The sequence below is a fragment of the Perognathus longimembris genome, chromosome 1, assembly GCF_023159225.1.
Source record: "Perognathus longimembris pacificus isolate PPM17 chromosome 1, ASM2315922v1, whole genome shotgun sequence".
NCBI classification, from domain to species: Eukaryota; Metazoa; Chordata; class Mammalia; order Rodentia; family Heteromyidae; genus Perognathus; species Perognathus longimembris.
Window position 1 is genome coordinate 69,440,924 of NC_063161.1, and position 19,128 is coordinate 69,460,051.

A 19,128-nucleotide genomic window follows, 5' to 3' on the forward strand; every position below is an offset into this window, starting at 1 on the left:
TAAGGACTTTTTTTTTTTTTTTTTAATGCTGGTCCTGGGGCTCAAACTCTGACCTTTGGTGCTGTCCCTGAGCTCTTTTGCTCAAGACTTGTACTCTACCACTTGAGTCACAGCACCACTTCAAGCTTTTTCTGTGATTAATTACAGACGAGAGTCTCAGTGACTTTCCTGCCTGGGCTGGCTGTAAAACCACGATCCTCAGATCTCAGCCTCCTGAGTAGGCATGAGCCAGTGGTACCAGATTATTTTTTAAAAAAGAATCCCAAAGTGACAATACAAAGCTCTAAATATCAAGAACAAACATTACTTCTCAGCACTTGTTATAGAAAAGGGCTGACCTCATTATCTCAAGGATTGAGTATGTGGCTCAAAGCCTCAATTGGGCAAAGGCTCTCTTGCTGAGCCACATCCCCAGTTCTTTGGTTTTTAGCTTGTTTTTCAGATAGGGTCTATCACGTTTGCCAAGGGTCAAACTTAGAGTGCAATCCCCCTAGCTCTTCCTTGCTACAAGTAGGAAGTACAGATGTGAGCTACCACTCCAGGCTCCAAGCACCACACAGGTATTCTTCCTCCACAAACAGAAAACACTGTCTAGGATGCAAATGTGTGGCCCAAGCAAGGGGAAAATTAAAATCCTTGTTCTACTCTCCCCAACACTAGTTTCAACAGCCAATGGAGAAGAGCTAAGGGAAGGCCCGGAAACCAGAAGCTAGCGAGAAAATTCCAGATGAAAACATCTGGTGGCAGGCCCCAGGGAGGGAAGGAGCGCAGCTATGACGAATAGCACCAAGCAGCCTGGCAGAGGGGCAGTTCTGCATCCTCGCTGTGGTGATGGCTACATCAATCCACATACTACACACACACATGCTCATAGACACGGGAAATGGGAACAAATTCTGTGAACTATACCAATGGCGATGGTCAATTTCCTGGCTTGATAAGTTATGGTTAAAATATTAAAAATGGAGGTGGGCCGTCACAGCATGTGCCAGGAATAAGGAAGGAGGATAAGGCAGGAGGATCACTAGTTCAAGACTACCCTAGATTACACCTTAAGCTGGGTGCTGGAGGTTCACTCTATAATTGTAGCTATTCAGGAGGCTGAGATCTGAGGACAACAGTTCAAAACCAGCCCAGGCAGGAAAGTTTGTGAGACTCCAATAAACTACTCAGAAAAAGCTGGAAGTGGCACTGTGGCTCAAGTGGTAGAGCACTAGCCTTGAACAAAAACAGCTCAGGAAGAGTGCCCAGGTCCAGAGTTCAAGCCCCTGGACCAGCCAAAAATAAAAAAATTAAATGGAGGAGAGCCAGGCACCAGTGGCTCATATGTGTAATCCTAGCTACTCAGGAGACTGAGATCTAAGGGTCATGGTTCCAAGCCAGAAGGGGCAGAAAAGTCCACAAGACTCTTCTACAATTAACTACCAAAAAAAAAAAAAAATCCAAACACTGGGAGTGGAGCTGTGGTTCAAGTGGGTGGTACAGCACTAGCCTTAGGCAAAAAAAGTTCAGGGACAGTGTCCAGGCCCTGAGTTCAAGCCACAGAACTGGCACCAAAAACAAACAAAAAGGAGAGAAATAAATCAGCTGAACACCACACACGGTTCACGCCTATTATCCCAGCCACGTGAGGCAGAGATCAAGATTAAGGTACAAGGCCAGCTCAGAGAAAGTTACCAAGACCCCATCTCAACCATAACTAGGCATGGTGGTAGAAACCTGTAGTCAGAGTTACTCAAGAAAAGTAAGTAGGAGGATCATAGTCCAAAGATGACCCTGAACAATAATACAAGACTATCGGAAACTAAACCAAAAAAAGGGGCTAGAGAGTTGGCTCAAGTGGTAGAACACCTGCCTAGAAACCACAGGGTTCTGAGTTCAAACCCCAATACTGCCCAGATAGATATAGATATCTAGACAGACAGATAGAATGAGGGAGGCTTAGGGAAGAACTCACAGGGGCTCCCTATTCAGAGAGATGATGAAGTATTAAGAAACAGATCCTCAGGCTGAGAATGTGGCTTAGTGTAGAGTGCTTGCCTAACATCCATGAAGCCCTGGGTTCCATTCCTCGTTACCACATAAACAAAAAAAGCTGGAAGCAGCACCGTGGCTCAAGTAGTAGAGTGCTAGCCTTGAGCAAAAGAAGCTCAGAGACAGTGCCCAGGCCGAGTTCAAGCCCCAGGATGGAGAAGGGGAGGGGAGGGAGGGGGGGGGAGAAAGAAACAGAATCTCAGCTCAGCATGGTACTACACTACACCACATGTGGAACGCAGCAGAACACAGCGGCCAGAGAGGATGTGGAGCAGGACTCTTGTGCTCTGCTGGTGAGGAAATAGACTGTTGTCCCCCTACTTTGGGACAGTGCTGGGCAACTTTTGTTACAGCCGAGCCATGCTGACCCTATTCTCACCCACAGTTCTAGTCCTCCAAATACACTGAAAAACACACACTCCACAGAAGGGCATTTGAGGTGCTCCTGCAGCGCCAGTCACAACAGCCAAAGCCTGGAAGGACACAGGGAACCAGCAACAGGTGGACAGAAGTCCTGGTGCATTCACATGCCAGAACCCTGGAACAAGAGAGAAGATGTGTGCTCTATACCCCCAACCTGCAATTCCCACAAACACACCCAGAAGGGTTTCACTAGGTCATGACGGTGATTAGGGGCCAGTGGACAGATTCTTTCCTTCCCTCCCTTCTCCTCCTCTCCTCTTCTCTTCTGTACTGGGGTGGGGGGGGGGTGGAGTTCAGGTAACCCTAACCCTTCTTCATCTAGCTTGTTCTCAGATAGGCTCTCATGTTCTCCCTCAGGGCTGGCCTTGAAAGTCGATCCTCCCATTCTACCTCCTCCCAGGTAGCTGGGATGACAGGTGTGCACCACTACGCTTGGCCAGCACTCTAGTTTCTTCATCTAGACTCGGACTTCGCTGACAGTACTAACATTCTAGACTGGATAAATTCCTGGGAGGGCCTGCACTGGAGAGCATTTAACAGATTCCCTGGGCTCCTCCTTCCTGCCGGATATCAGAATCACCCACAAAGCCACAGGGTCCAGACCCTGCTAGCTGCCTCACTTGTAACCTAGCTGTTAATTCCATGAGCATGTTTGATTTATAAAATATCCACACACCAACCAGTGCCCTAGTCTGTAAATAAGTGACAGAGGCAAGGAGAGCTGGAGACACACCCCAGGGAGCGGGAAGGGTCTGGAATCAGGGGTGACAGCTGTGGAATGCAGTGGAGGACACAGTGAGGACACTGGCTGAGAGGAGCTCGAGGTCTGGACTGGAGACAATGCAGTTTGGGTAATTCCCTGTGTGGCGGTGTCACTTTACAAAGCTGGGACAGATAGGTGAGTGTCTCCAGGAAAAGGTGGCAAGGGCTATGGAACCCCATGTTACCCACAGGCTCCCAGTGTGCTCTGCTGTACCAGAGGACTGGAACGGGTTTGGGTTCTGGGCCAGAAAAGACTACTGCTCGTTCTCCAAGCGAGGTCTTGGGGCCTTTAGGCTGGGGTCTCTAGGCTGGGGTCTCTGCTCAGCTCCCCTCCCCAGAAGGCTGCCTTGGACATACATTAGGCTTGTGTTCGGCCATCCCTAAGTCATCACACCTCACCCTGACAAAGACCTCTGGTAGACCTTCCTGGAACTTTCAGAGCTGTGCTAGAGGCAGGGGCAGACTCTGGCCAGCTGGAAAGAGGAGTAGAAACAGCCATCCATCCAGCTTTTCTTGACCCAGATCAGCCTCAGACAGTGAAACTCCTAGTTATACCTCCTACATAGTTGGAATGACAGACATGTGCCACCACACCTCACTCAGTGAGATGAGGTCTGGCTTTCTTCCCTAGCTGGTCCTGAACCAGAATCTCAGTCTCCACCTCCAGGGAAGTTGAAATTGCAGGCATGAGTCACCATGCTTGCCTTTTCTTTTCCTTTTTCTTTCTTTCTTTCTTTCTTTCTTTCTTTTTTTTTTTCCCACCCTGGGGCTTGAACTCAGGGCCTAGGCAGTGTCCCTGAGCTTCTTTTTGCTCAAGGCTAGCACTCTACCACTTGAGCCACAGCACCACTTCTGGCTTTTTCTGTTTGTGTGGTAATGAGGAATTGAACCCAGGGCTTCGTGCATGCTAGGGAGGCACTCTACCACTAAGCTCTCAGACCTCTTTTTTGTTTTTGTTTTCTTTCATTATTTCCTTGATTTTTAGAAAAGATCTAAGTGCATAGACCTGGCTGTCTTTGAACTCAGATCTTAGTATCCCAAGTGTTGGGATGACACCATGCTTGGCTATACCCAATCCTTTACTATCGGAAACAAGTAACACAGTAGCAGGATGGCTTAGGTCATGAGTAATTAGATCATGAGCATTTGATAAAACAGGGTAAGCCATAGCTGGGTGAGCAAGAAAGAGATGTTCACACTTTAACTAGGGTGGAACAATGGGTAGGGAGGAAAGACAAAGTCTAGGGAAATGATAGTGGCAGAAACGAGAGGATCTAATAATGAATCAGCAAATAACAATGGAGCTTGACATTTTGGGGTGTATATGCTGGGATGGGGCTGCTTGTTTAGCTTTCTTGCTCACAACTGGAGCTCAATACTTGAGCAATGCCTCCAGCCTGGCTTTTTTCTGGTTAATTAGAGAAAGACAGTCTTGAGGATTTATCTGACCGGGCTGCCTTTAGACCACGATCCTCAGATCTCAGCCTCCTGAGTAGCTACAATAGGTGTGAACCACTAGTGCCCCACTCATTCTTGACATTTAATTCGGGCATCCGGGTAGACTTGAGGAGTGGGGAAGGTCTGTGGTTGGAGAGGACTCCGTGGACTCACTAAGCTTCAAACATCCACTAGAGAAAAGAGTATCAATGGGCTAGGAATGTGGCTTAGTGGCACTCTACCAAGTGTTTGCCAGGCATGCATGAAGCCCTGGGTTTGATTCCTTAGTTATCCATAAGCAGGAAAAAAAAGCTGGAAGTGGCACTGTGGCTCAAGTGGTAGAGTGCTAGCCTTGAGCAAAAGAAGCTCAGAGACAGTATCCAGGCCCTGAGTTCAAGCCCCAAGACTGGCACACACACACACACACAAAAGATATCAAGCTTCCAGCCTTGCAGAATTACAGTGTAAAAAGCTACCTGTCCAAAAACAAACCCAAGCTTTACCTAGCAGCCTAAGAGTTAAGAGTTTTGTCGGCGTCCACCAATAAATGTATCCCTTCTCTGTCATGTGACTATTGATTATTTTAAGCAAATGAGTCTCTAATGGTTAAAGTGTGCCTCTGAGTGTTCCGTATCTGTACGCTGGAGCATTATCCATTTAGACAAGAGAACATCCCTTTTCTCTCTGGTACAGTATGTTTTTAGAGAATAAAACAAATTGCATGCTATTTTTTAACTCAGCATAAAAGCAGCACCACCAAAAAAGAAGCTTCTGACTTGGCTCAAGGGAGAGCTGTGTAGGCACACTTGTTGGAAAGTCTGAGGCTCAGTGTGCAGCTCCGGACGGCTCTGAGGCCTTACTTAGCACTGCAGCCAGCTGCGGACAAGTGTGTAGCCCAGCATCGGCCAATCTGTAGTGGGATGGGATCAGCAGTAACCTACAAGTGAGTAAAACTTTGGGGTTTTCATCCCAAGAGCTAAACGGTAAAGCACACACAAAATAACACATGAGGCCATGGCCCTTTCTACTCTGCATGAGACAGATACCAAAATTTCTTTCTCGGGCAAGGCTACAAAAATGTTAAAAAGGTTTCAAACAACTCAGTGCAAGCACGATGATTACAAACACCTGGAGAGTAGCAGATTCTTATCACTGCTTTATGGGAGTAAAGGTTCCCCCTACTCTAGAGAGGTTATTTTACAACAAATGGTGATAACCCCAACTAACCTTCCAAATAAATTACAAAACCAGCATGAATTTTCAGAATTGAGACTGCAGTTTTTCCAAGAACTCCGTGGGAACCAGGACTCCAGAGCTCCAGTTTCTGAATCTGGAAAGAATCACGGAGGCTTAATGTAACAGGCGCTAACAGGATTTTGAGAGGAATGATGTCTCAGCATCAGAGTAAACACACTCTCTAGGAAAACAAGATTGTTCTGAGTGTACAAAGTGTTTCACTGTGCAGAAGCTGAAGCCCTCCTGTAGGAAACACCAGACACGTGGCACTTCAGGGATGCTGGTCCAGCCCTGAAACTGTATTTGGAGCCAGCAATGTTGGCTACACCTTCAATCCCAGCACTCGGGAGGTTAAAGCAGAATCACCAGGCTGAGGCTACATCTTGAGACCCTGTCTCAATATATACATAAATAAAATACATTTGGTACCAGTGTTTCAGATGTTCACAATACTTATATTGTAAAACAACTACTATTGGAAATTAATGTATTAAAAACGTAAGAGCTATAGGTTCTTTCCAATATATACTCAAGAGAGTGAAAGGTAAAAGGTAGAGGAGACTAAACCACACAAAAGCAATTCAATGAAGCCAGGTGCCAGCGGCTCACACCTGCAATTCTAGCTGCTCAGGAGGCTGAGATCTGAGGATCACTGTTTGAAGCCAGTACAGCACTCTTATCTCCAATTAACCAGCAAAAAGCCAAAGTAGAGCTTGACTAAAGTAGAAGAGCACCAGCCATGAGCAAAAAAACCAAGTAAGAGCACAAAGCTGAATTCAAGCCCCAGTACTGGCACAATAAACAAACAAACAAGTAAATAAATAAGTAAAAATAAAAAGGGAATTCAATAAGAAGACTTTCCCCTCCTGAGAGAAATCACAGTTAGCATTTTCTTCCCTCTCCCACAGCCTTTTATTGTCAACAGCAGCCTTCCCAAGACATTCTATACAAACGTATCTACAAACCTCATCCCCACCCTTTTAAAATTTTATTACTTAACTAGTATGTGCACTATGCACTCTACTGAGTCATGCCCCTTCCCACTCAGCCCCATATCTGGGAGAATGTTCCTAATCACAACAAAAGCACTATCTTATTCTTTTGAATAGCTACACACCCTTGGGGATACACAGTAATTTATTTAAGTAGTTCTCTTTGACTATATATTTAAACTGATTTCCTTCTCTGTAATTGCAAACAATGCCCCAATCATTTTGTTCATGAGATTTCAATACCACTGTGAGGAAAAGTGCGGGGGCCTAGAGCTAACTGGATGTGCACACTCCCTACCTGACAGCACCTCCCGGCACAAGTCTGCCCTGGGTCTGCAGCCCACTGCAACTGCTTTTCCCACATGTCCTCCTCCTGCCTACTCAGGGGAGCTATGAAAAATCATCACACCCAATCTCCAATTTATATTTTGTTCTATGTGAACAGAGGAGGCTATGAATTTAAAGATACTTTTTAAATGGAAAGTATTTTTGGCAAAACTAGGCTTCAGTGTCTTTTCATGTGTTTGAAATCCACCTTCACTTTGTTGTCTGTGAACTGTCTATATTTTTGTTGTTGTCACTGCCCTTTTCTTGATTAACCTTTAAAGTGTTTATTAGTGTATATTAATTTTACAGAATGGATTTCAAAGTCAGGTACTGGTGGCTTACATCTGTAATCCTAGCTACTCAGGAAGCCAAGAGCTAAGGATAACCATTCATAGCAAGCCCAGGCAGACAAATCCAAGAGACTCAGCTCCAGTTAGCCACCAGAAAACTGGAAGTGGCGCCATGGCTCAAAGTGGTAAAATGTTAGCATTCTGAACAAAACTGGGACAGTGCCCCAGCCCGGAATCAAGCCCCACAACCAAAAAAAAAAAAAAGGAAAAAAGGAAAGAAAGGGAAGGAAGGGAGGAAAGGGAAGGAAGCCATCCAGCCATCCAGCCAACCAGCCAGCCAACCAGATTTTCTGTTCTTTTCTCTTTAAGTGGGCAGTAGTAAGGTTTGGACCCAGGACCTCAGCTCCCTACTATTTAAGCCACACCCTCAGCTCTTTCCCCTTTCAGTCATTTTTCAGATAGGGTCTTGTGTTTCTGTCCTGGGCTTCCATCCTCTCATATATACTGTGTATGTATGTACACATGTGTGTATACATATATATGCATATGCATACATATATATGTATATACACACACATATATATACACACACACATATACACATCCCATGTAGCTGGCATAAGAATCAAGGCACAATGCCCAGCTTATTGGCTGAGATGGGATATGGCTCTTTGCTAGTGCTGTCCTTGAACCATGATCCTCTTGATCTCTGCATGGCATGCACTACCTATGCTAAGGCTCCCAGACATTCATTTCCATATAGATTTGAAATTGTTTCCCTAGTTTATCCTTGCCTATTGGTTTCATCATATATTTACAATGGAGACAATTTCTATTTAGCTACTTTACCAAAAAAATCTTTATTGTTTATTATTTTTCAGATGATTGTGGGGAGCTAAAATATATACAAACACATAACCTGAAAATCACAAGCCATTTTGTTTCCTATATACTGACACCTTTCTCTGGTTAATAAACATGGAGACACTGCATCACCGAATGATTCCTCATCTTAACAGGAATGCTTCCAAGGTTTCTCCATTGCAGATGCAGCTTTGGCTTGTAACACTATCTCCCCAAGGAACATTCTGGACACAGAGAAAACTATTCATTTCTGAGTATCACATTCCATGTTTATCAATCAGTTCCAGAGATTTTTCTCCAGTGTCAACGTACAGCATGAGCTTTACCACTTGCAGTCACACAGGCACAAGGCAGACCAGCAACCCAGGATTACACTGTGCTAGTCCATAAAGAATTCATCAAAACAGTTAACCCATCCTATTCAGGTCTAGCATGGTATGAAAAGGAAGATAGCTCATATTACAGACAGGAAATGGAGGCATAAGAACATGGTAATTCTCCACATCTCCTGTCTTCATGGTGATACTTTCATGAATTACAAGTCAAATTCAGGCCTTCCAATTCCCAAGCCGGTGGCTTCTTGGCACGGAAAAGGACCAGTGCTTGCTGAGAACTGAGCACACGCCCACCACATAAAGAAAGCAGGCTGCCATTGATAACCTAAGCACCACTTCCAAGTTGAAGTCAGGAGCTGGCAACATCTGAAATGCATCAGGCAGCTGAATAGGTTTCTGCTCAGTGACACATGACGCTGCCAACATTCCTCAGCCTATTAGAATTCCTTTCAGCTGCAAAGGAGGTGCACACAGCTGGAATGGCAGGGCTGGCCCAGTGGCAGGGCACTGAACATGACTTAGCCTTGCTTTAAGACAATGAAAGTTCTCCCAGGCACACCCCACCCATTAGTCCAGAAAGTGGGAAACAACATTCCACTAGGTTTAAACATCTACATGGATTAAATGGCATCTGTAAACCCAACAGTATAATGCAGTATAATGCATTATAATGCCATATAAAGAAGATACGCCTGCTCCATATGGCTATGTAATGTCTGCTCTCCTTTAACTAGCAATGGCCTTTGGGACTTCCATCAGCTGTAGACAGAAAGAGTCAAAGCCAGCAAGCTGCAGACAAGCAAATGTAAATTGAGGCTTGCTCTTGATAAAATGCCCTTAGAAAGCGACAAACCATAAATTAGTTGTTTAGTGACGAGGATTTTCATTCCTTTCTTGCAGAAAAGTATTTAACTTCTGGAAGTTGTGAAATTATAAAAATAAATTGACCCAAGAAAAAAGATCCTCAAGCAGAAGTTCAAAGCACTGTAAAGATATCGAATGTTCCACCCAACAGAGCTTTCAACCACTTACTGAATTGCACAATTTGGCTATTTTAACTTTGAATGGTGCCACACATGAGTTACAAAATAGCCCATCTACTTAACTGGACCATTAGGCTGATGTTGAAATGTGTTTGGTGTTTCTTCATTTTTTTCCTTCCTTTTCAATCCCTGAGAAAATAGTTTACTAGTAGTCAGCCTGCAGAGTTGACCTAAGAAGACAAAATTTTATAGGAGAAAAAAACTCCATGTCCAGAAACAACTTTAATGGTGGCAAAAATAGCAACACTGAACTCTGAGTAATAAACACGGAGTAAAACATTTTAGTTTGATGGATCACAGTTACTTAAAAAATACACATAGGCAGTGGTGGCTCAGGCCTATAATCCTAGGAGGCTGAGATGCCAGCGTGAGCAGGAAGGTCCTTGGGAATCTTACTTACAATGAACTTTAAAAAAAAAAGGCAGAAGTGGAGCAAATTGTAGAGCTCTAGCCTTGAGCAAAGCAGTTCAGAAACCATACCCAGGATCTGAGGTCAAGGTTCAGAACTGGCACAAGACACACACACACACACACACACACACACACACACACACACACACACACACACACTGCACAGTGGCTCATACCTGTTATCCCAGCCACTCAGAGGTAGAGATAAAGAAAACCACAGTTTGAGGCCAGCCCCAGCCACAAGTCAGACACTCAATCAGGAGCTGTGGTACCCATTGTTACCCCAGGAAGCACAAATAGGAGAATCAAAGTCCAGACCAGCCTAGCATTTCCCCCAGCCCCAAACAAACCAACAAAAAAGACAAAAAGCAAGAACCTAGCTGAAAAATAACTAAAGCCAAAAGGACAGGAGCTTGCCTCCAGTGGCAAAGCCTCTGGCTAGCAAGAGCAAGGCCTTCAGTTCAAATCACAGTACCCCCCCACACACACACACACAAAACCAAAACTACATGCACAAATAAGAGGTATGAAAGACTGTGGGGCCTAAATCTTGTTCCTGCTTAGATTTGATGCAAACGCTAAGGAAACCATCAAGCAAACTGAGATGCAGTACATGGCTACATCATGATCTGACACTAGCTGCATCTTACCAGAGTGGGTGAAGTTTGACCTCTTACTAAGGCCAGCCAGTGAGTGAGGCTCTTTGCTGGTACAGTGGACAAGAGCAACATGCCTAGTGGTTTTCTTAAGCCTTCTCAAGAGAAGGTGAACAATGCTGAACAACTAGGCCACCTAACTGCTCCTGAGCAGAGGAAATAGTGAGAGCAGCAAGCCCTGAAGGCTGCTATTTCATTGCAGAACAACTGGACTTTCCATCACCTACCTGTGACCCTTCTTTGCAAACAGCCCTATGCTGAGAGCCAGGATCAGAAGTAGGAGGCTGAGATATGGGGATCATACTTCAAAGCCTGCCTGGGCAGGAAGTTCATGAGATTCTTAACTCCAATTAATCAGAAAAAAGCCAGAAGTGGAGTTGTGAGCCAAGTAGTACAGTGAAAACCTAGAGAGAAAAAGCTAAGGAACAGAGCTGAGCACTGGTGGCTCACCTCTGTAATCCTAGCTACTCAGGAGGCCATGATCTGAGAATCATGGTTTGAACCGGCCTGGCAGGAAAAGTCGGAGAAATTCTTACCGCCAACTAACCACCTGAAAACCGGAAGTGGAGTTGTGTGACTCAAAGTGGTAGAGCACTTGCCTTGAGCTAAAAAGCCCAGGGACAGTGCTCAGGCCGCCAGTTCAAGCCCCAGGACTGACCAAAAAAAAAAAAAAAAAAAAGCTAAGGGACAGGGAAAGGGACAGTACCCAGGCTCTGAGTTCAAGCCCCAGTACTGGCACCAAAAAACAAAAACTAGACTCACATTTCCATAAGGAAACCTTGGTCTTGATAGTCATGCTCCAAAAGGCAGAAGACTGGAGGTCTTGTGGCCTAGGAGGGTGTTGGCATTAAAGCACTTACAAAGTTCAGGCATAAAAGTTTAGGATGTTAACTAACAAGTTAACATCAGAGTATAATTTTCTTGAAGAGCACCATGGAATCCTTAGAGCCCCAAATTTCATCCTTTTACCCAAAGTGACCTAGATGAATGTCTGGGATTCATTTGTGTACTACATAAGAACAAAGCTTTTGCAATTCTGCTTGAGTCTGAAATCAAAATGTTTCTGCAAGTGTTGGCTTTGCCAATGGGCGCTAAGACTTGTGCAGGATAATGCTCTTTACCAAACATCACTTGATTTTGTGTTTATTATATACCCAAACTTAATGAAACTGTTGGGAAACTATTTCCCTATGAAAAGACCACAAAGACATTCATTAAGATGATATTATTTCAAAGACTCAGACATTCTTCTTCTGTTTGGACCAAACTTCCAAATGTAGTTCAATATATTACCCAACAGCTTTTAAAATCAAAACAGGTCGCCCAGGATGAAAAACAGCACAAATGTAATCAGCACACAAAATCAATGCTGGGCCTAAATCAAACATGGATGTTGTTCTGCTATCAGGACCAGAACAAGAAAGCATACACACCCAACAGTCACTTCAAACAAGTGGACAGCTAAGTGGCTATATCACCTGAGGACATCTGAAAGTGTAAGTGAGTGGAAACCTCTCTTCATGTCCAAGAACTCAGACCCAGCAATGGTAAACACTCACACAGTACAGATCTCAACAACACAGGCTCCTAACCTACCTCCACCACATGCTCACCACCACAGATGAGCCATTGTGAGCCCAAAGTCCTTCATGTTTTTTAAGAACTCAAATGTCCTACAGACTTGGAACTCCATTAATTATGCTTATTGTGATAGTCATTGCAAAGTTGCAGTACCTCTTCCATATAAAGAACACCCCCAAACTGAGGCAGCTCTGCATCTGTAACACCTAAATGAACAAAGTCCTCCCTTTTGACAGGAAAGAAACCAGAGCAGCCAACTAGGACTGGTTAATATACATACATCTGACACAAGCACTGTAGATGAACTCTAGTCTCCCCTAAAACAGTGACCTCCTTTCTACTGCAACTTCCCAAACCAATTACTTCTCCTTTTAACAAGAAAACTGAAACCAATCTGATGTCAATTGCCTCTTTCCTTGTAAACCAGAACCAAATCTGTAATTAAAGCTTTACAAGCATAGCAATATCAAAAATGACTTAAGGTAACTACAAAAGATATATATATATATATATATATATATATAGCATGCCTTGGCTAGAAGGGTTTCAGTGCCCTAGCACAAATGAGCGTGTTTTTCCAACAGCAAAGCTCTCACAAATGTAACTGTCACTTTACTTCCTTGGGGCCAAATAACCTCATGGACATCTTCATATAAATCCCTTTCTTAGGCTTCTAAGTAAATTCCAGTACGAAAAAGCCATCTATTGTTCACATGGTAATGATCTGTTCCCAAAAGCTCAAAATGCTCACTCTAAAGGGACTTGGCCAGCCCTGATCCTGGAGTCCTCAGGCCACCAAGCAGGAAAATCCAGTCAAATTCCTGAGAATGAACTTTTTCTTTCCCTTAAGGACTGGAAATACTGGAGTTTTGAAAGTCTCCAAACAGAACCTTATCTGCACCACTGAGGGACCTGCTGTCCCTGGCAGGGAAGGGAGGTGCAGGGGGAGGAGGCTGCAGCCCACAGCCAGGACTGCAGAGTGAGAAGGGGAGATGGGATGCCCTGTGGCCAGGAACCTGGGGAGCCCCAGGGGGAAGGGAGGTGGCTACAACAAGCACCTCGCCTCCCCATGCATCCAAACCACCACAACCACTTCTCAAGCCCACAGCAGGGCTCAGCACTGGCCCTGGAAGGTGGCACTCCAAAGCCACCTAGGAAACATAGGTATTACACTGAAGGCTCAGTGGATTTAGGAGCCTGCACCCAAAAGGGTGCCACAGACCCCAGGCTGTGGGGGGAGGCCAGGGATGAAGAGACCAAGCAGAAGGGACCACAAACAGTGGCCTGGCCTCAGGAAGAAGGAAGTGGATGAGACAGGAGAGGTCTGGACCAGGCGGAAAGAGAGAATAGGCCTGGGAGCCTCTCTCTCCAAGCCAGGCTGGAGGAATTGGGGCTGGAGGAAGGAAAGGGTGACTGCTGGACAGAAGGGAGGGGGCTAGGTGGAGAGATGGGAGAGGGTGGGTCTACATGGGAAGGAAGGGTGGGACTTTGGGGACAGTGGGCAAGGCCCAAGGGGAGAGGGAACAAGGTTGGGGGCTTGGAGATAGAAGGAGGATGGAGTTGAGGGTGGGCTGAAGATGGGGGTCCAAGGGAAATAGGTAAGGGGAACAAGTGCATGAGTGGGTGCAGAGAATGGGAGTAAAACTGCGTGAAGGCGGCACAGAAGGGAGAAGTGAGAGCAAGCTGGGGATGAGGGAGGGAAGCCATGGAGAAGGTGGGAAGGTGGTGGGTGACAGGAGGGCTTGGAGGAGGGAAAAAACAGGGAGGAGGCTGGTGGGGGAGAGTGAGGGGTGGGAAAAAGGGGGAACAACGAGGGAGCGGGGCTGGGGAGAAGACAAGGACAGGTATGTGAGGGGTGAAGAACAACAGGGGAGGGAGGACTGAAGCCAGGGACAGGAATGGGGGGGGGGGCGGGAACGGCGGACATGTACTGGTACAGGAAAACCCAGGGACAGCTATGGGGGAATAAGAAAGAGAAGACTATGAAGTACTGGAAAAGAAAGGGGCACGAATGGGGGTGGGGGGGGGAGAGGAGTGAAACCTAGGGGCCTGACCTGCGGGGTGGGAGAAGCCAGGAGCAAGAATTGGGGGGAAACAGAGCAGGTGGGGAGGGGGCCCGGAGGAGACTGAAGCCAGGGGGCATGTCGTGGTACAAGAAAACCCAGGGACAGGTATGGGCGGAATGAGGGAGAAAGGAGACTATGAAGTACTGGAAAAGCAAGGGGCACGAATGGCAAGGGGACAGAGGAATGAAACCACCAAGGGGCGTGGCTGCGGGGGTCTGAGAAGACCCGGGCAGGGATGGAGGGAAAGACTGACAGGAGACAAGGCAGTCAGGGGCTTGGGGCTGGTAGCCGGGGGGTGGGGCCCTGAGAAACCAAGGGCAGTTAAGGGGTACCAAGGAAGAGGTAAGGGGCGTGACCTCGGAGCAGCGGGAGGGACAAAGAGAAGCCCCGGCAGGTGAGGGGGAGGAGTGAACCTAGGGGGCGTGGCCTTGATGGTTGGGGGAGGAACTGGAGAATCCAGAGTCAGGATTTCTAGGGGGGTGGGGGAAGGAGGGAAGAGAGTGATGCCAGGGGGCGTGGCCTCGCTGCCGGAGGCGGGGCCTGCAGCAGCTACCCGCAGGTGTGGGGGAGAGGGAGGGCAGCGCCGGGGGGGGGGGGGGGGGAGGAGAGGAGCAGCCAGGGGGCGGGGCACGAGGCCGGGGGCGGGGCTGCAGAGGGAAGCGAGGGGCTCCCGCCCAGGGGGGAACCGGTCCCCGCTGGTCCGGGGACCAGGGCGCTGTGGGGGCGGGCGACATCCGAGGATGCCCTGCGTGGGGGATGCCCGGGGACGCAGGGGGCGCCCGGGCTGCGGGGAGGCCTGGCTCCGGCCTTACCTGTCAGGCGGATCTTGATGCTGGAGCCGTTCCTGCGCGTCCCGGGGTTCGACATCTCCCGCCAACGTTCCGACAACCGTGGATCCAGCGCCGCCGCCGCCCCCCGGCCCGGCCCGGCCCAGCCCCGCCGGCGCCGCCTCCTCAAGGTTACGGCTCCAGGCTGGGCGCCGGGGTCCGAGCCGGGACACGAACTCCGCGGCCCAGGCGTCGGGGCGGCCGACAGGGTGGTCGAGCCGGGGGTGTGTGTGGGAGGGGGTGGGGGTTCCGTGCTCGGCCCCACGCCCGGACCCTTGATCTTGCTGGGCGAGCCCACTCCGCAGCTCCCGCTGCCGCCGCCTCCTCCTCCTCCTCCCTCCACCTCCTCAGAGCCGGACGCCCGCCGCCCTCGCCGCTTCCGCCGCGCTGCCGCCTCCGGGAGCCACTCGCGCGCCCGTCGCCGCGCCGGCCCGGCCCTGCGCGCCCCCGAGTGTGCGTGCGCGCGCGCGACACGTCTGGGCGGGGCGCGCTCCTGCGTCTCACGTCACCCGCGGGCGGCGGCGCGCGGGACCCTGGGCGGTGCGGACGCGCAGGCAGGCGGAGGTAGGCTGTGGGAACCCGCCGAGCCCCGCCAGGCCCGGCTCGGGCTCTCGCGTGGGCACGTCCTGTAGCGTTTGACTTCTTATTCTTCATTTGCCTTCTTCGCTGTGGGCCCAGCTGGTCTTCAGCCCGGGTCTTCCTACCTCCACCTCCTGCTGCCGGCATGACTGGCATGAGCCTCTGCCTTTATAGACTTTTCAGTAGAACTGACACCGAGACACGAATGGAGGTGGGTTGTGGGTGCCAATAAAACACTAAGGAAAGTAAGGAACCGGCCACTTGCCTAGAATATGGATTTGGCGTTTTGGTTGGTTGTTTTGGGGTTTTTTTTGGAAAGTTATTTTGTTCAAAGAAATTGCCCTGGAAGTTGAAAAGGAAAAGCTGCCCTTGGGCACCCGTGGCGCACACCTGCAATCCTAGCTGCTTGGAAGACCGAGGCCTGGAGAATCGTGGTTCCAGGCCAGCAGCAGAAGTCTTTGAGATGCCATCTCCAATTAACCAGCAAGAAAGACAGGCTGCAGAGGTGGCTCAAGTGGTCCATCACCAGCCTAGCAAGCTAGAGTGAGACCCCGAGTTCAAACCCCACTACAAGCAATCCACGTTCTTATCTTGGCTTGTCCCTCACATTATAAGGTTCCTAGGGTTTCAGTAGTGCCTATAAATCAGGACTAAAATTCAGGCTGTACACCAGAGGAAGTCTGTGTTTACTGTATACCAAGGCCTCAGGGATGAGACTCCTATAGAGCTGGGAATGATGGTACATGGCTAGCTACTCAGCAAGCCACAGGTAGGAGTGAAGTCTGAGGCCACCTATGTCCAAAAGTATGAGACCCTCTCCAAAAAATAAGTAAAGCCCAAAAGAGTTGGGGGTGAGAATCAAGTGGTGGAGCACCTGCCGCCCAAGCAAAAGCCGAGTTCAAACCCCAGTACCAAAGGAGAACACCTGTAACCTTTTCACTCCTCCTTGGGGTTCTGATTTCTTGGTCACCCAAACATTATTTTTACTTAAACCTACAGAGTAAAAGCTATTCTGTTAAAAAAAAAAAAACAACTTGCATTTCCAGCACACAGAATGCATAGAAAACTTAACACCCAACACACTCAGGAACCACAAGAGATCCCAGAAGAATGACTCCCCTGGTAATTTCCAGAGTAGAGATGTCAGCGAGACATCAACAGGATGGGCTGAAGTGCTCTCCTACTTGCTACCCTGAGATCCTTTAAATCTGATGTCCAACTTCCTCATCTATAACCCAGAGACAACACTAACTCAAGTTTATGAACAATACACATAGCATTGTTCACCTGGGCATGGTGGCATGCGTCTATACACACATGAGGGGTTGAGAAACCAAGATCATGAATCTAGAGTAGAGCATGAGGTAGATAATGAGACCCTGCATTAAAAAGTAAAATAAAAAAACAAAGGTTGGGAAAGTGACAAAGCCCTGGTTCTCCACCCCTCAGCATGGAAAAGATGGTGGGAGAGCAGGGAGGGAGAGAGGATGTCTGTGAAAGTACTTTACAAAGAAATCCTTTAAGTGAAGGTAAATGAGAGTTCTTGATCTCAGCAGATTTGTGCCTAAAACTGTCACCAGAGAAAATGTCATTTCCTCCATACAGTTTCTCAAAAGAAAGCATTGACTGTGACCAGGATTCCCTTTCCTCTCTCCCCATCATGGAACAGAAACAAAAAAGGTAGAGGTTTTCTAAATAGTGCAATTCCTCTAGGACAAGTGAGCTAGGGACTGGACCGTTTCCCGTTTATGAATCACTCCATGTGAACAAAGACTGTTTTCTTTGGAGGAGAGCAGCTCTGATAAGGAAATGCCTTTTGCTGCCAGGTAACTCCCAGACCCTTTATCAGACTGTTACTGTGTGAGGCTGGGTGTGGTGGTGCTCAGCACCAAGCTGTGATCCCAGCTATGTGGAAGATTAGTGGTGAGAGGATATGGTCTGGGCCAACACTGGGTAAAAGAGGGAGCCCCTTCCTGAAAGACAGATAAAGCCAAAACGGCTTGGGGGTGTGACTCAGGTGGTGGAGCACCTGCCTAGCTAGAACCAAGACCCGGAGTTCAACCCCCAGGACTGATTTTAAAAACCCAACTTGGAGGATTGAGAATGTGTCTTAGTGGTACAGCACTTGCCTAGTATGCAGTAAGCCCTGGGTTCTAATCCTCAGTACCACATAAACAGAAAAGACCAGAAGTGGCATTGTGGCCTACGTGGTAGAGCACTAGCCTTGAGCTGAGGGGCACCTGGATCCAGACAGCACCTGGGTCCAGAGTTCAAACCCCATGACCAACAATAAAAGCCACATATATGACTTATAATCATATATACTATCCTCCCCTTTTGTAAACAGTCTCCCTGTCGGTCAGATTGACCTGAAACTTCACCCTGGAACTTGAGCTCAGGGACCTGTACTCTCCCTTCCCTAGCTTTCTCACCCAAAGTTGTCCATCTATACCCTGAGCCACACCTCTGCCTCCAGCTTCTTGCTGGGTAATTGAACCCAAGGCGCTTTTGGACCTTCCTGCATGAGCTGGCTTCAAACTGCGAACCTCCTATTGTAGCCCCCAGAGTAGCTAGGATTACAGGGGTGCACAGCCTCACCCTGTAACTTCTTGATTCACAAAGTTAAGATTATCTTGGCTCCTTTATGAAAGAGGAATTATGTAATTAAGTCTTCCCTTTTCTCTCCTGTATCCATTTTTGAAGATACCATCCCCCTCCCCCCTGCTTTTGTTAGTTTACATTAGTTACAAAAGGTAAGGGGGTTCAACTGATATTTTCCACTTTTTTTTTACAATGTATCCTCCCCACTTCATATATACAAACAAACTACTTCACTTATTCCTCATCCTTCTGAAACCACCCCCCTTCTGCTCATACTTACCCACAAAGCCTGCTTCTCTTTCCCTGGCCCCAACCCACTACCCATCACCAGCTCTGAGCCGTTTCCATACAGTTGTAATACTAAATGATTCACTTCTTCCTTTCCCCTTCCAAGAAGGTGCATACTTGTTCTGGGTCTATCTGCAAATGCAATCGTGTACATAGGGCCACACATGTGCATATGGATGGTTGTGTGTGCTCTTAAGATACTTTGACCACCATGTTTCCATCAACGTTGGCTGAAGCCACAGGTGCTGGACCCTTGGCCTGCCCCTCCACTCTGCCCTCCATCAGTGCTCAGCTGGACATGGGTGCCATATTGAAGGACAGCAGATTTGCCTGTACTGTGGGAGCTCAGAGACCATGGCTCTTCTGTGCTGTGGAA

At 47.8% G+C, this 19,128-nt stretch overlaps 1 protein-coding gene across 2 annotated transcripts in view; it reads right to left on the reverse strand.

Moving 5' to 3' along the window:
* Positions 1-15,599, reverse strand: part of Smurf1 (SMAD specific E3 ubiquitin protein ligase 1) — a 73,951-nt gene extending 58,352 nt beyond the window's left edge. For both annotated transcript variants that reach the window (XM_048367665.1, XM_048367660.1), the window contains exon 1: positions 15,270-15,599. In XM_048367665.1, coding sequence (XP_048223622.1) covers positions 15,270-15,324 — 55 coding nt within the window. In that variant the 5' untranslated portion in view covers positions 15,325-15,599. The remainder of the gene's footprint in view (positions 1-15,269) is intronic.
* Positions 15,600-19,128: the final 3,529 nt, after the last annotated feature.